The sequence below is a fragment of the Pristis pectinata genome, chromosome 13 (genome assembly GCF_009764475.1).
Source record: "Pristis pectinata isolate sPriPec2 chromosome 13, sPriPec2.1.pri, whole genome shotgun sequence".
In the NCBI taxonomy this organism is placed as follows: domain Eukaryota; kingdom Metazoa; phylum Chordata; class Chondrichthyes; order Rhinopristiformes; family Pristidae; genus Pristis; species Pristis pectinata.
The window spans coordinates 24,802,318-24,820,087 of record NC_067417.1 but is presented as its reverse complement, the minus strand read 5'-3'; the positions used below and the strand labels follow the sequence as shown (position 1 = coordinate 24,820,087).

At 38.9% G+C, this 17,770-nt stretch overlaps 1 protein-coding gene across 1 annotated transcript in view; it reads right to left on the bottom strand.

Annotated features, from left to right (window-relative positions):
- The window catches only part of slc7a5 (solute carrier family 7 member 5), a 44,190-nt gene extending 30,058 nt beyond the window's left edge, over nt 1-14,132 (bottom strand). Inside the window, exons 1-2 of the mRNA XM_052028242.1 lie at nt 11,007-14,132; nt 2,718-2,843 (exon numbers count right to left, since the gene is read on the bottom strand). Coding sequence (XP_051884202.1) covers nt 2,718-2,843; nt 11,007-11,598 — 718 coding nt within the window. The 5' untranslated portion in view covers nt 11,599-14,132. The remainder of the gene's footprint in view (nt 1-2,717; nt 2,844-11,006) is intronic.
- Nucleotides 14,133-17,770: the final 3,638 nt, after the last annotated feature.

Sequence of the window (17,770 nt, the reverse complement as noted above, 5' to 3'; positions counted from 1 at the left end):
CAACCTCAGCATGTACTTGAATAAGAAACTATAATAAGGATCACCACAATGACTGGAATTTCAGCACTTGCCAGATTAATAAATACCCATATCTTTATTACTGTTTAGTGCAGATTGTGCCTATTGAGGAAAGACAAAGTTACCAAGTGTTGGGTTGGGGCTTCAGTGCAAAACATATTTCTTGAGGACCCAGCTTCTTCAACGGCATCCTGCAAAAACAACTGTACTTTTGAATCACTGGAATCTCACACTGGATCCAGCCTGCACATTAGTTGTAATCCCCTTCCCTTTCTGAAGACGTGTAATCCCACAAGCCTCATTGCCCTCCTGCAGCATGATTTCTTGCAGGATGACAGACTGTTATACTACAGATCACATTTGCTAATGCCGAGTATTGCTCAGTTGACCAGCTATTTCAGCAAAACTATTATCACTTTTGTTTTCTTAAAATTGTGTTTATTTGATTAAAGTATTCAATTCAATATCAACATAAAATGTTCTAATAGCATTATGTAGCAATGAAGAGATCTAAACACAAATAAATACACAGCAAGGAAGTCAAGCAAAAAAGGAATGTTTTCTCAGTGACTCATTAAGATTAGATAAATATGCTCCAAAACATGATGGACAATTGTGCAATGCTGGAAGAGGAAAAAATGATTTAATTCCATGTCTGTTTTGAGTAAGTTAACTGACTAGCCTGGGAGTGTGTTTATATTATTTGATTAAAATGTTGAAAACAATGTGCTCCAGTTGCAATATGTGGCAATGAAATGTTCAATTTACAAATGTGTCACAAATTTTCATTGAGCATGGAAATGAATCTACTGCAGAAACTGATGTCAGTCAAAGCCATAGATACTGTTGTCGTGGAAACTCAATACAAGTAGGTAATTACACCATATAATCTGGCACTAAAGTAAACCAACAAGATAACAGTGCTAAATGAAAACAGAAAATTCTAAAGTATTCAGTAAGTCAGGCAGCATGTGTGAAGAGAGAGACAGAGTTAATATTTCAAGTCAATGATCTTTCATCAGAACTCAAGATTTCAAACACATGTAGTATTTTGTTTAAGGAAGTTGTCATGTTTGAGCTGAGTTAGTTGACTTGAACCAGGTCAGCAGTAAAAACATCATGCTGCTTCTCAAAGATCCTGAAGTGCGGAAGAAAAAATCCATTGTTGCTGTTCATTATAATTATCTGGTAACCCCTGTTAAAAAATGGATATGTTTACAAACTAAAGTATTTGAAGGATGCTGAAGATCACCATACAATTTTCTAAATTAGAAGTCTCACTCCAAAACTTGTGTACAGGAAATGCTGGAAGCACTTGGCAGATCAAACAGCATCTGTGGGTAAACAGAAGTGATACTTCAAGTCAAGGATCCTTCAAGAGAACTGAAAAAGTGAGAAAACAAGCAAAAGGGAGATGGGGAGAGAACAGAGGGTGTAGACCATCATCACTGGTTTGTTTATTGTTTGTTCTAATACAACTAACAATTCCATTCACCTTAACTTACTGGATTTTCCATGTTTACTGGGTTTATCATATATAACACAATCCGATTCTTCATGATAACATCTACTTTGCACTAAACTATAATGAATTTACATAAACCTCTCTTCCATTTCTTCAAAATGGCTCTTTACTCCCTTCTCAGACATCAAACCTCTCTACACCATGCAACCCAACTAGTACCTTGCTGTTTCATACCATGAACTAGAATGACATCCAACCAATACTGTCACTAACAACAAGCAAAATTTGTTATTGCTATTGTAGACTGTATGGCAAGGCAGGCCATACATCAAATTAAATAGCATAACATCTCTTGCTTAAAGGCAAAAGATACATGATGTTGTAAAACAAAGCACTGAACAGAGGCTTTTGTTTAACCTGGTATTTTCAAAACTTTTGTGGTTACTGTGTTAAGAACATTAACTGCCAGATTAATGTACATGCTATTTGTATAAACCTACTGATGTTAACTGACAACCACAAGCATAATACGAAACCACTTTCTTTTACAGTCTTTCAAAATAGTATCTTGAGTGCTTAAAAGATTACAATCACTTTTTTATATTTTATTGTGCTGTACAATGTTGTTTTATAGCGGAATGGATTGAATAAGACGCATTGAAATTCCAAAAATGCACGTATGAAGTGTATTCCAAAAATCCATCGTGAAGTCCCATTTTCAAAATGTCTGAGTAGTCAAGGTTCTCAGTGGGATGGAGTGGAAGTTATAAGTTCATTTTTTCTTAATATAGACAGTAGTTAGTTTTCAAAATTTATGAGTGCTGCTGCAACCAGAAACAATGAAATTCAGCTGCTTGAATTGTTATTGCTCTGGAGGATATTAAAGTAAATATATAGGCAAATAATTCAGGAAACATTTAAGGCTGGACACCCTCTTTACCATGGGAGAACCAACAGATGATTTTATGTTTATCCCAGGTGTTAAGTTTAACAGGCAAAATATACCTATCAAATATTTTGAGTCAGGATAAATGTAATCCAATTTTATTTCAGATGAATGACTCGATAGGTGTTTATCATCCACTTTGGACACCACATTTACTGCCCATCCCTAACTGCCCTTCAGAAGGTCATGGTGAATTACCTTCCTAAACCACAGCAGTACACTCCTGTCTTTCCAGAAAACTGAGCAGGAACAGACTGATTACACAATTAAAATTTGTCTCACACTTACCTTTAAAAATCTGCACAAAGCCCAAAATAATGATGATACATAATGCCAGTAATTTTGCTCCAGCAAAGATATCTTGCACTCTCGTAGCTGCTTTTACACTGTAACAGTTCACTGCTGTCAGAAACACTGAAAGAAGAAAGAAATTAATGTGTTTAAATTTGATGCTTTTGTAATTTTTTTAATTTAAATATCCTAAATAATTGACTTTCTCAAATGCAACAGGATAAATATTTGTCATCACAACTGACTTTCATATTTGAAAGCTGAGATAGGCTCAGATAGGCTACTTCTTCAAGCAGGCCCTAAAATATCGGCGCTTAATAATGCTTGTTCAACTGACTGCTCACAGCTGGTGTTGGGGAACTGATCTGTACGGCTCAGGAACTTGTTAGATAAATTTACTGTTCAGGAAGTGCATTTTGGTAGTGCATTCCAGATCCTAACCACTTGCTGCATAAGATGTTTTTCCTCAAGTTCACAGCATAAAAAGCTGAAATTTTGATTTCTAGTCTAAGTAAATAGTACCTCATTAAAGAAGAAGTGACTCCTAAGTAACCATAAGCAGTAAAAAAAATTAAGGTACTTCAAAGGGCCAACAGCTCTTTCTGAATGAATTGTTTCAACTCAAGTAACCTGAATCAAACTGGGATAAAATTACACTTCAGTTAGATATCCTGGTTTCAAGCACGCAGCACCTTCAATCAAGAAGGGAGATCTAAAAACGAAAACTGATGGGCACATTCAGCAAGTCAGGCAGCATCTGTGGATAGAGAAACAAAGTTAATGTTTCAGATTTACCCTTTGTCTTTGACCCAAAATGTTAACTCTGTTTCTCTTTCCATAAATGAAGCCACAACTGTTCGGTTCTTTTTTAATTCAGATTTCCAGTACCTAAAGTTTTTTGATTTTCAAGACAAACCTAAACATTGAAAACAAATCTGTTCCATTTTTTCTTTCAGTACCATTTAAGCAAAAAGCAACCAACTGGCATAGAACAATCTGTGATCAGTAAATAAAACAATTGAACAATTAATCTGTTTTTGTTGACATTATGGAGAAAAGATTATCAATCAAGAGCTTTCTGCTCTTCTTCAGATAGTCAAATTGATCAGCAGACCTGGCCTCAGTAACTCCAAAATGCATTAATTCTTATGCGCATTTGGAAAGGCATGGGCTGCTTAGGGACAGTTGGTGTGGCTTTGTACAGGGCAGGTCATGCCTTACAAATTTTTCAGGAGGTGACAAAGGTACTTGATGAGGGTATGGACTTTAGTAAGGTATTTGATAAGGTACCTCGTGGTAGGTTGATTCAAAAGATAATGATGCATGGGGGATCCAGGGTGAATTGCAAGTTTTGATTCAGAACTGGCTTGAAGGCTGTTATTCTGGCTGGAGGGCTGTGACCAGTGGTGTTCTGCAAGGATCTGACCTCTGTTGTTTGTGATATATATCAATGATTTGGATGAAAATGTAGATGAGTGGATTAGCAAGTTTGCAGATGACACCATGATTGGTGAAACTGTGGTCAGTGTAAAGGACTATCAACGAATACAGTGGAATATACAGATATGGGCAGAGAAGTGGCAGATGGAGTTTAATCCGGGCAAGTGTGATGTGTTGCACTTTGGGAGGTCAAATGAAAGGAGAAAGTATATAGTTAATGATAGGCCCTTTAATAGCATTGAAGTACAGAGGGATCAAGGGGTCCAAGTCCATAGTTCACTGAAAGTGTGTAGGCAAGTGGAAAAGGTGGTATAGAAGGTGTAAGGCATGCTTGCCTTCCTTGGTAGGGTCATTGAGTATAACAGTAAGGAAGTCATGCTGCAGCTATATAAAACTTTAGTCATACCACATGCAGTATTGCGTGCAGTTTTGGACACTCCATTATAGGAAGGATGTGGATACTGTGGAAAGGTTGCATAGGAGGTTTACCAGATGCTGCCTGGATTAGAGGGTATGAGCTACAAGGAGAGTTTGGACAAACTTGGGTTGTTCCCCTTGGAGTGTTGGAGGCTGAGGGAGACCTGATGGGGGTTTATAAAATTATGAGGCATAGATTGGATAGACAGTCAGAATCTTTTCCCTAGGGTAGAGATGTCAAGCACCAGAGGACATGCTTTTAAAGTTGGAGGGGGGGGGGGGGGTAGTTTAAAGTGACAAGAGGGGCAAGTTCTTTTTTTTAAAAACGCAGCAAGTGGTAGTTGCCTGGAATGGGTTACTGGGGTAGTGGTGGAAGCAGTTTGGTGGTGCTTAAGAGGCTTTTAGATAGATACATAAATATGAAAGGAATGGAGGGATATGGATGATACACAGGAACAGGATATTTAGTATAAATTGGCATCAAGATCAGCACAACATTGTGGGCCGAATGGCCTATCCAGTGCTGTACTATTCCACGTTCTAAATTCAACACTGATTTGGAGGATCAAGCCTCAAAGACAAAACTGCTGTCATTAAGCTAAGCTTTCATTCATTGAAGAGGAATGCAGTCTCTTTAAGATGAAAGAATTGAACTTAATGTAACAGTAGCCTGCACCTTTGCTGTCTTTGTAAAATCAAGTGAGATGATGATAAATAATTCGACCATAGTGTCTGAATGTACTTAAGTTCCTGTGCTCCTATTTTAAATTCCCAGCTTATGTCAGACTTTTTCAAATGCCTATAACCACATTTAAAATTTATCATACTGCCACTGTTAGTGTTGCAATGCCTCCACTAGAGGAAGACCAAGTTATGAGCAGGTTCTCTTATAAATATAGATATAAGACGCTGTAAAACAAAATTTTGATAGAATGAATATAATTATCTGAATAAACTCAATAAAACTCTAAATAGACATATTTAAAAAAAAACAGGGTTTGCATTACATTTGTTCCCCCAGTAAGGTCCTTTCTTGCCCTCTTTAATCAAAAGACTGCACGTGGGCATGCTTCACCATTGTACAATGACATCTTATTTATGTGCACATTGTTAATTTCCATGAAATGATAACAGGCAGCAGCAGATAAAAATAACTGTATAAAATGTAAATGCCAATTAACCAGTTAAGCAGCTTAGCTGGAAATTGAAATTTAACACCGAGTAGATGGGTTGTCAGATGAAATGCTGTAGGAAAGTGGCAAAGAATGTAATATGTGGGAAGTAAAAGCAATGTATAAGAATATGGCCATGAAAATGTCCAAGTTAAAATTGCCCCATTAATGTGTTGCCTCCAAAATTTGAGACATTAGCCACAATACGTTATACAAAAGAAGACAACCTACAGTACACAACACAATACCAAGTTAAATTCTCAAAACTTTATATTATTGTGGTTCAAATTTATGTTTTTAATTAAAGTTATAGCAGAAAGTACAGCAACAAAACTTTAATGCATTGCATCTAAAAAGTTGATCATTAGCACCAAAAGAGTTTGAAGTAGAATGGCAAAAACACTTGATACTTATCTGCAAGTAAAAGCTGCATGGAAGTAATGTGATGGGGGAAAAAATTACTTAGAGAAGGGCCCTACTGTCCTACCTTACAAACACAATTCAAAAGGCCGCCAAGTGAAAAAGTTCACTGAAGCAAATGGATGGGGTGGATTTCATACTTCTAAGGCTGCTTGTAAATTATTCTTGTGAACTTCAGCTCCACCCACTTCTACTTCAGAATGAACATTGAAAGCAAATCTGCTGGTGTGTAATACAGGATGTTGCTTGCATCAGACAAGTCTGTTTCAATCATGTGACTGATACCTAATTTTGCAAACTTTTAAAAAATCTGCACAATACTTAAAAAAAAACAAATTATGTGCACAGCAACTCTATTTTGGTTTGGATTACGCAAATATTTAGTTCATTATTAAAAAGTGCTTTATACAAGAAATAATAACTACATAATTTTCTGTTCCTTTTTGGTTTAAACAAACATTGCATACTTAAGTTCACTCTTAATTTATCAAAGTGAGACCAATACACTTGTCACTGGCAAGGGAAATATCCATGCATCTTCTTAATCAATTTATCAACTTATCCTGCCACCTTTCCCCTCTGTTCATCCACAATTCTCAATATTTTCCTATTAATTGCAATTCCTTTGCCTTGTTTTATCTCCCCAATGCATCACCACAAACACATTGCTTTAATTCCATTTGCCACTCTTCTGCTCAACTAACCAGACCATCTATATCCTCCTGAAGTCTAAAGCTATCCTCTTTCCAGTCAACCATACGGCCAATTTTTATAGCACATGCACACTTCTTTACATTCATCCTACATTTAAGTTTAAATTGACAACAAAAAGCAAGGAATGGTGTACTGAATCCTGTGTAACCCCAATGATAACAGCCTTCCAGTTAGAAAATCACCCCTCAAACACTACCCTCCACTTCCTGCCACAGAACCAATTTTGGATCCAATTTGCCACTCACCCTTGGATCCCATCCACCATTATGTTTCTGTTCGGCCTGGGATATATAAGAATTCACTTTTACTATCACATGATAGAATAGTTTCAGTTAAAGGCAAGTTGTACTTTGGCATTATTTTCACAGCAATTAAATGTTTTTTTATGAAATATCATTGCATGTAGGCAAGGGTGACTTATGGCACTTCAACTGCAATACTTATGCATTTAAAATAACAATGACATTTTAAACAAAAACTGCGTTCACCTTTATATCTTATTTAAAGCTGAAAAAAATAGTCAGAGTTGAAATGGGATTTATTTTAATATCTAAAGCATGTGCATATTGTTTTGCTGTGGTGTCTTCATCAGATCATGTGAACCAACTTCAAATGACTCTAATCCAATGTCCACACGTTCAAAATAATTATTCAAATATTATTCAAAGTATTCATCAATTGTTCAAATTCTGCTCATTTAAGCTTCTGACCTGCACAATACACTTCTGTTTGTTTCTTATCATTAGATATCTTTATTAGGCAGAAGTACAGCGAAACACACAGTGAAATGCATCTTTTGTGTAGTGTGTTCTGGGGGCAGCCCGCAAGACCTGCAATTCAGTGAGATAAGAAAGGTCTCCTGTATCTCCATTTTAGGAGCAAGAAAAATAAATGCAATTTCAGGGGAAAATTGCAAAGATTTTTTTCCCTGAATAAATTAGTTTGATAACATTGTACTGTGTTATTATTAAGTTAATCATGTAAAGCTAGAACATTTCTTATTTTTACCAACTTTATTTAATAAGAAATGCACTTTCATGACATTATATTGATTAGTACTATTTTTGTCATCAATTTTTGGTGCACAAGATCCAATCTTCATTAGAGTATCTGTGGTATGATGCCCATTTTTGGTCCCTGAACTTCATCCATAACAATATAATTTCCACTTCCAGTGTACGGTGTGTAGAACCTCCAGCTCAAACATAATCTGCATGCAAGTATTGCAGTAATATACAAAATACAAAGATACATTTTCAAATTGCCTTCAAAGAGCTTGAAACTTTTATTAAATTACCTAGACAGCCCCAATTCTTGCAATGAAGACATTGTGAAACTATTAAGACCTGCAAACAAGACAAATTAACATGAACATTAATGTTACCTTCCCCTCCCTCCAAAGTACTCAGAAATAATGTAATAATTCACCATATAAACCATTCAAATCATTGGACAGCAATAATCAAATGGTACTTTTTCATAATATATGTTTTATATGTTGGTCTCAAGTACACATGCTCTACCTTATAGAAATAATACTTTAAAAACTTATATACAGTGCTTTCCTCAGCAATATTGAATTAAAATTTTGCATTCCATATTGTTGGCAAACTGCTTCGGTTGAAAGATCTATAATAAAAGCTGAATCAAAGAAGCCCCCCTAGTTAGGGAGGGAAAGAATATATCATCCTTGACCAAACTACAGTAATTTGTCTGCTGATAACCACATGTGCATGAATGAGCAGCAAGGAAAACAAGGGCACTGGTTGTTTTTCATCCACGGTTAATAGCCTCTTAATACACTTAGCTCAGCTCAAACATGACAAGTGTGCATTTAGCCACGTGAGAAGACTACTGGTATCCATGAACTGTCTTCTATTTCTTTTAAGGTCATCCCTTCGGGCTAAGGATGACTTGGAACATGAATTCAGTGGCTAGCCAGGCCACGTCAGAGACCATCATGAGACATTGGGCTTGCACGTCACCTGATGGACAAGTGAATTAAACCCACTTCCGTAGGATAAATCTTCAGTTGCAAAAATCACACAGGACCCACCAACCAGCCAACAGAGCACCTGGATATCACAATCCATTGACCTCAGGTAGTGCACGGAAGTGTGGAAGGTGCAGAAGGATTTCTGTAAAAAGTTTGTTGAGGGGGCTGGGATGTCTGGGCTAGGCTTCGTGTGGCACAACCGCTGGGACTGATTCTGTTTACAAACATGCCATGGCCAAAGTTGTATTATTGGGCACTCTTCACAAATAATATGCTAAGCATGTGAAATACTAACTTCATCAACTCTAATTTTATGGCAAACTATCTTCTGAAACCTCTGAATACATGGTGTGTTAGTAAGTAGCACAAACAGAATGCATTTATCATAATTTGAAAGACGTGCTAAGCTGAAGTACTTTATGACCTGGTAAGTTTTCAGTAACTATCAGCCTCCAAAGAACAGGGAAACAGATCCAGCATATTCAACAATTAAATAGATGTCAGATCATATCGCATAAAATAAAGGACGTAAGTTGGATTGAAGAGTTCTTGTGAGGGAGATACCAAGGTATTGAAATGAAACAATGTAACAGTTACTCTATACCAAGCTCAAGGACAGGACAGAACCCTCCTTAACTTGGAGGCTTCTTTGATTAAGCTTTTGTAATAATTCTTTCACCCAAAACAGTTTGCCAACAATATGGAATGCAAAGCTTTAATTCCGTATTCCTGAAGAAAGCACCGTATATAAGTTTTTGAAGTATTATTTCTATAAGGCAGAGCATGTGTATTTGAGACCAACATATAAAGTGTATTATGAAATGCAGGAAAATTGCTTAGCACTCCCATGGACTTCAGGAGCTGTTTGCATAGCAACTTCGGTGTTGAATTTTAATAGTGCATTTTTGGACACTATCTGAAAATGGCCTGAACACACATGTAGCATTTACAGCTTCAACCAAAGAATATTTCTGAACCCACTGTATGTTCCTATGGTGCTAGCTTTCCTCAAACTGAGTCAAGGATCAAAGTACCGCAAAACATTTCAGGAAAAGGGACCTTTGTGGGGAAGATGGGATTGTCTGTGTTTTCTCTACCTAACTCAGCTCAACAGTGGAGCAGAGAATTTCTGCTAGAACTCATATTGACATTTGGGCAAGCCTCCAATACCTTCCCTATGACTGTGGAACTGTAAGAACATTATTTTCCAGGTCAAGTGCAAAGGCACAACTCAAAGATTTTGACTATCTCACCTCCTCTTTCAACCAAATACCTGTTATGACCAAGCCCATTTTAATGTCTCAATTTGAATAAAATTTCCTTGAATGTAATCTGATGTGGATCCAAGCCACACATTTATGTGATCATAACTTTAGCAATGTTTTTGGATATTATCAAAATCAATTACCCATTATATACTGTGTAGTGCCCACCTGTGTCAGAGGACATTGACTGGACAGACAATCCCACAGGGTCACTCTTTAAAACTACCAGGGGAAGGCAGCGTGTGATAAAATAAATTCCTTATTTTTAAACTGGATTTTATTGAGAAATAATACAAAGAAAGATGGTGAGGGCGGTAGGGGAACATGTTTCGGCTCTTACTGCTCACTCAACAAGCTATTACATCAGCTCAACGAACATCGGCACGGAAGACAAACGGCAGCGCACGTTTCATGGCCGCCCCCTTCTAATAGGATAAGAAACATGAGAACATGAAGGAAGCCGGTTGAAAGTTGGAAGGGAAACAGGAAAGGGCTCAATCGCACGTGGATCTGATGCAGCAGCGCGAACCGCCGCGGAACACCGTCACGAAGTAAAGGAGGCTAGAAAATCAAAATGGATTCAGTTTAGAAGAAGGAAAGTTTTTAAATGCTGTTCGACAGCAATACATCTCAAATAAGCTTATTAATTATAGCTTATTGCCTCGCTAATTCATCACTCAGGAACAATCTGCTAAGAGAAAGAGCCCCAACGTGTTCAAGCGCAGAACGCTATATATATTTTTTTTAAATCATCCAATTTCCAAATAATAACTAATGGTTAGAAGAGGCGATTGAGTGAAGGTTTGAGTCAAATGGTTCAGTGCAGCACTGGCTCGCCGTGAAGCTGCCGATCCATACTTACAGATGCAAAGACAAGCCACCAATTTGGCTCCATCTTCGGGCACAGAGCAGGAGGGGAAGACGGGTTTGATGATATAGGTGGCGAAGACCAGCGCCACGATGTACTGCGAGCTGGGCCGGATGATGAGCAACTCGATCCAGAGTTTGAGGAAAGCCATGAGAGAGCCGTACACCTCCAAGATATACGCGTAGTCCCCTCCTGACTTCATGATGGTGGTGCCCAGCTCGGCGTAGCAGAGCGCTCCGATGGTGGAGAAGACGCCACACACGGACCAGATGATGAGCGAGAAGCCCACCGAGCCCGCCTCTCGCACCACCCCGGTGGGGGTGATGAAGATACCCGAGCCGATGATGGTTCCCACGATAATGGCGATCCCGTTCGTCAGGGTAATGGTTCGCTTTAGGGTGACGTCCGAGGGCTGCTCGGCGGGGGCTGTCGGCGAGGCCAGTGTTTGCGGACTGTCCTGGTCTCGGCCGGGGCACACACCCGGTTCCCCGTTCGCACTTGCTGCTAACATTCGCTCTTTCACCTGACCATCATCTTCCCCTGGCTCCCGGACTGAACCCGAGCCTCTCTTCTTTAAATTAGACATGAGGTCTTGAATTCAGTCTCTGTTTAACCTGCGTTGGTGGCGATGGTTTTGTCTGAAAGGCGCCGCGACTACTGTCGCCCGTTCGGACCCTCTGCAAATGGGCGCGACCTGCTTGCTTCTCGCTTTTAAACGCTAAATTCGCCGAAGTTGAATCACTGAATCATTCTTCTCAGCGTTGTTCCCTCAGTCATTCAGACCCTCATGCCTCCGGATTCCGGAATGATGCAACACTTGGGCGGATCAATTGGTGTCTCGCTGGGAGTGGCCGTTATTTGCTTTTACCTTTCATCTGAAGTTCCAGCAAATATAACTTAAGCCAATCGCCAGAGTAAAACACTGAGAGAACAGACGATATTTCAAACTTCCATTTAATTCAGTTATTTTTAAATATCTGGTAGCTAACGATACACAGAAGAATTACACCCGTAATACGATGAGTTGATATAAAAACAATACAAAAACTGTCAAGTGAATAGTAGACAAAAAAGTATGATTATATGTTCAGATGGAATATGTCGTGCAACATCCCACCAAGGAGAAGAGAAAATGGGGGCACTGCGATACTTTAGAACTAAATATATATTCATTGTTACTAATCATCCTCTGTTTTCATACCTCGGATAACCAACCAAATTCCTCCGAATAAATCAAAAGAATGGCTGACATTCCCAATTTTTCTATACCTTTTGCCTTTGAAAAACGTGTGACAGAGATAGCATGATACTATTGGAAAGTTAATTTCCCCCAAGCGATAAAAGACTCAAGCTCAAATTCACAGAGGAGCTGCAGAATTACTAATCCAAAAAACAAATGCCATGGATGCTGCCAGAGGTATAAGCAGGAATTTAAATTTGACCCGACTGGTATCATTCTGCCAGGTCTGAAGATCAGAAGAAATGGGGAATTAGCAGTGGGCCTCAGCATTGTGACACCACAAAGAATTGACACAGAAAGCACTGAGTAAGAAAGAAATAAAGCTTGCATTAATGCAGCTGTTTTCAGGATCTAAGGATGTCCTTAAAACATTAAAAATCACGAACATTATTAATATATGGTTATTTCCTGAAATAAATACATTTGTGATACCATTTCAAGAAAATACATAATTAGATTTATTACCCCTCTCTGACACTGGACTCTATGTGTAATCCAATACTGGGGCCAATTGTGCTATCATTTACCCATTTCCCAACATTATGCTGACAAATCTGCTTCTGTGATCCTTTGCCAGTCAGTTTGGCAGAGGATTTGAGGCATTTAAATGGAGTTTCCTGATCTGGAGATTGGGAAAAATAAGTTCTGTTATTTATTTTCCTTATTTTTTAAAAATGTACTTTGGGATATCAAATTATTTTTTAATATTTTAATGTTTTCAATTACTATTATTTTTATTTAAACAAAATTAATATATTTAAATTATTTAAAACAAGTTTAATTGTTACTAAATCAGAACATCAGAGACATATAGAAACTGTTACAGAGCTTCAACAACTTTGACAGGTGTTCACCTACTTTGTTTCTATACTTATTGACTCAGCATCCACTTATTTTTGGGTCTTTATTTTTTAAGTCATAGAAATAAAACATCTCCAATGTTAGTTTCTAACCAGTCTCTATTCCTCGCTATCTCTTAAGCAGTCCCTCAGGATCAAGAATGACTTGCAACAACTTCAGTCCTGTGGATTCCTAAGTAGTTCTTGAGGCCAATGTGGGTATGACCCAAAGGGAGGAGGTGCTTGGTATGATGAGTGAGTTTGGGGAGGGGAGTGGGGCTGCAGAGCAGTCCTTCCACCATTTATATTGGGATTCTGAGTGCTCCCAACAAGTGAACTCATGGTTCTCAGTGCTATTCTGAATGTTCCTTTCCCATTGTGAATGGTCATGCGCCAGGAACATCTATCTATAAGTCAGTGCCGATGTTACCATTTTTCCAAGGAGACTTTGTGAACATCCTTGCATCATTTCCTCTGTCCACTGCACAACCTCCGAGTGTCTGTTTTGGGAATCTGGTGTTGAGCCTGCCCATCAGAGTTGACTAAAGTGTAATTAGGGCTTCAATGGATGAGGGGCTGGGAGAAGACAACTGATGTTGGTTTGCTTATCCAGTCAGTGGATTTGGGGGATTGTATGTGGTAACTCTCTAGTAGTTTGAGGTGCACTGAGGCATATAGTCGGGCAGGGATCGCCAGTGCCTGGTAGATCATGAGCTTTGTGCTAGGTTTATCTTGATGTTCAAATACTCTTCAGCCAGTCAAAAACTGCTGGCACACTGAAGGTGATGGTGAATTTCATTATCAATATTGTTACGGACTCAGTAAAAGTCCCTTTAAGATAGAGAGTGTGTGTGTATGTGTGTGTGGGGCGTGCTTACGTCAATAGAAGATAAAGGACGTAATGACGTTGTTGAAGTCAGAAGAAGAAGAAAGAGAGAGAGAGAAGGGAGAGAGACACCAGCCTGCTTGTTTTCTCTATCAATGGATGAGAAACAATAACTGTGTTTGCCACTGAAATCCATGTATGGAAGTTGGAAGTAATCCGGTGGAGTTCACTTTGTTGCTGACCTGTAGAAGGAAACAGGTATTTGTGTGTGGACGACCACGGTTAGGATGCTTTTCGGGGTGAGGGAAGTCACTACCGAGTAAACACTGAAGTGTCTTTTGGGTTCATCGTGGAACATTTGGATTTCGTATGTACTCTCTCTATGTTTTTCTACATCTACATCTTATCTTCAGCACAACGGTGGTTTGTTGAAGAAGCCCTTGCTCATGTTTCACCTTATGGCTTGCGGAACTGAACTTTAAGAACCATTCCGGAACTGGGAGTTTTGGACTTTGTCACACACACACACACGAAGAGTTTAGTTTTGGGGTTAACGTTCGAGGTTTAACATTCTTGAATTCTAACATACTAACATTTTTTTTAACTTTTATTTTACGTATTATCATAAGTAGTGATTAATAAAATAGTTTTAAACACTGAATCATGCTCAGTGTGTTTCTTTTGTTGCTGGTTTGTGACAAAATTGGGGGCTCGTCCGGGATAGTTCCCAAGGTTAACGAGTGTCATCTGGGATTGTACCCCAGATTGACGAGATTTGTTCGAGATTCAATCCAAAGATTTTTGAGGGAGCTCTGATAAATTCTTTTTTAATTGGCTTGTGGTGTGTGAAACCAGCAGCAATGGATATTAAGGCATTTTTGGAGTCACCAACCCAAAAGGGATTGGAGGTGGCGAAAAAGGATGATTTGATAAAGATTGCTACAAGGCTAAACCTTACAGAAGTAAAGCAGTCTATGAGAAAGGCAGATATTCAGAGATTGATAGCTGGCCATTATGTGGAAAAGAAGGTGTTTGAGAAGGAAGTGTTAAACAGTTTCCTGGCAGTGAAATAGCAATTTCTGAGGCACAGGTGCAGCTGGCAAAGATAGAAGCTGAACGAGAACAAACCCAGTTAAAGATAGAGGCTGAACGAGAGCAAAAGAGATTAGAGGCCGAACGAGAACAAACCCAGTTAAAGATAGAGGCTGAACGAGAGCAAAATAAATTAGAGGCCGAACGAGAGATAACTCGGATGAAGTTAGAGGCGGAACGGGAACTAATTCGGTTAAAGTTTGAGGCAGAGGAGAAGGAAAAACAGAGGCAGCATGAGTTACAAATGAAGCGTAGGAGTTCGGAATCTGATTCTGATGATGGTTTTTCAGCCAGCAGGGAGGTTCGATTAGTCCCTCCGTTTGAAGAAGATCAGGTTGATCAGTATTTCCAACATTTTGAAAAGGTTGCTGTGAGTTCAAACTGGCCAAGGAAAGGATGGGCTTTTATGGTACAGAGTGTGATTAAAGGTAAAGCTCAAAAAGCTTATTCTGCTTTGTCTGTTGAGGATGCAGCTGATTATACCAAGGTAAAACAAGCTATTTTGAAGGCCTATGAATTGGTCCCTGAGGCTTATAGACAAAAATTCAGAGACTTGAGGAAATCTGCAGATCAGACTTATATGGAATTTGCCAATGGAAAGAGAATATGTTTTGAACGATGGTGCCTGACTAAAAATGTAGATGGGGATTATGATAAATTGACAGAATTGATACTAGTGGAAGACTTTAAAAGATGTGTTCCAGCTGAATTAACAACATATTTAAATGAAAAGGCAGTGGAAACTTTACAAGAAACTGCTAGGTTGGCAGATGATTATGCTTTAACCCATAAATCCAAATGGGGACAACCTAAAACCTTTCAAAAGAGTTACAAAGACAATCCAGGTAAACCAGAGAGTAAATTGGGAGGTAATCAAAAAGGAAAAGATGAAAAGAAGCCAGGGCTGGAGAAACCTGTTGAGCGTACTTGTTATTACTGTAGGAAACCTGGCCACGTGATATCTAATTGTGCCCTTTTGAAGAAAAAGAAGGAAGCTGGGCCCAATGCTTGTTTTCAGGCAATTAAAAATCAAAAAGGTTTAGGAGATACTGTTAAAGACCAGTCCTTGCAAGAGGGAAAAGCGGAAAAGTTGGAGGAGGTGAGAAAAGAATTCCGTTCGTATGTATCAGAGGGTTTTGTTTCACTGAATGATGAGTCACCCCAGGTGCCAGTGAAAATTCTTAGAGATACTGGGGCTAGTCAATCTCTCTTGCTGGACAGTGTTTTAAATTTTGGTGAAGAAAGTGACACTGGTGAAGTAAATCTAGTACGAGGCGTTACAGGTGAGACCATGTCTGTACCTTTTCACAGGGTGATTTTAAAGTCAAAGTTCGTAGAAGGACCAGTCGAGATAGGGATAAGACCTAGTTTGCCAGTGGAAGGAGTTTCTTTGTTATTGGGAAATGACCTTGCAAATGGAGAAAGTGATCCTGTGGTACGGTTAACAACCAAACCAAGGATTGATGAGTCTGAGGATGATTCAGATGTTTACCCATCATGTGCGGTGACTCGAGCTAGAGCTAAAGAATTAGCCAAGACAGACAGTCCGGTGCAGTCTGATGTAGTTCCTTGTGACAGTCCTAAACAGGAAGAAAATTTTGATGCCTTATCTGAGACTTTTCTGTCTTCACTGGAGGATCAACATCCTTACAGTGAGCCTGAATTTAAAGATTTGTCTTTGTCGAGGAAGGATTTTATGGTGGAACAGACAAAGGACCCTGAGTTGACAGAATTGAAAGAAAAAGCACTCTCATGTGAGGAGATTGAAAAGGTGCCAACTGGATACTATGTCAAAAATGGAGTGTTAATGAGGAAATGGAGACCTCCTCATGTTCCTGTTAATGAGGAATGGGAAGTTATTCATCAGGTTGTTGTTCCAAAAGTTTATAGGGATGAGATTTTAAACCTGGCCCATAGTATGCCTTTGGGTGGTCATTTTGGTGTGAATAAAACTGTAGGGAAGATCTTGAAACAATTCTATTGGCCTGGTTTGAGAAAAGATGTGGTGATGTTTTGTCGAACCTGCCACACATGTCAGATGGTAGGTAAACCAAATCAAAAACCCCCTGTGGCTCCTTTGAAACCAATTCCTGCTTTTGGTGAACCCTTTCGAAGGTGATTGTGGACTGTGTTGGCCCCTTACCAAAGTCTAAGACTGGAAATCAGTATTTGTTAACCATCATGTGTGCCACTTCTAGATTTCCAGAGGCAATACCCCTTAGAAATATTAAGGCCAAGACGGTGTCAAAGGCTCTTGTAAAATTTTTTACCTTGTTTGGTTTGCCAAAAGAAATCCAATCTGATCAAGGTAGTAATTTTATGTCAAAAATTTTTCAACAAATAGTCTATGAGCTGGGAGCAAAGCAGATTGTATCATCTGCATATCACCCAGAATCTCAAGGAGCTCTGGAGAGATTTCATTCTACTCTCAAAAATATGCTGAAGACTTATTGCTTTGAAAACACCAAGGATTGGGACGAAGGTATCCATTTACTTTTGTTTGCCGTTAGAGAATCGATCCAGGAGTCAATCGGATTTAGTCCGTTTGAGCTTGTGTTTGGACATAGGGTGAGAGGACCTTTGGAGTTGTTAAGAGAGCAATGGGTTAATGAGGAAGTTCACTTGAGTCTGTTGGACTATGTCCAAAAATTTAAAACTCGGTTGGAGAGAGTCTGCCAGCTAGCGAGAGAGAATCTGGAAAACAAGCCAGATAAGAATGAAGACATATTTTGATAGACGTGCTCGGCCTAGGACATTCGCA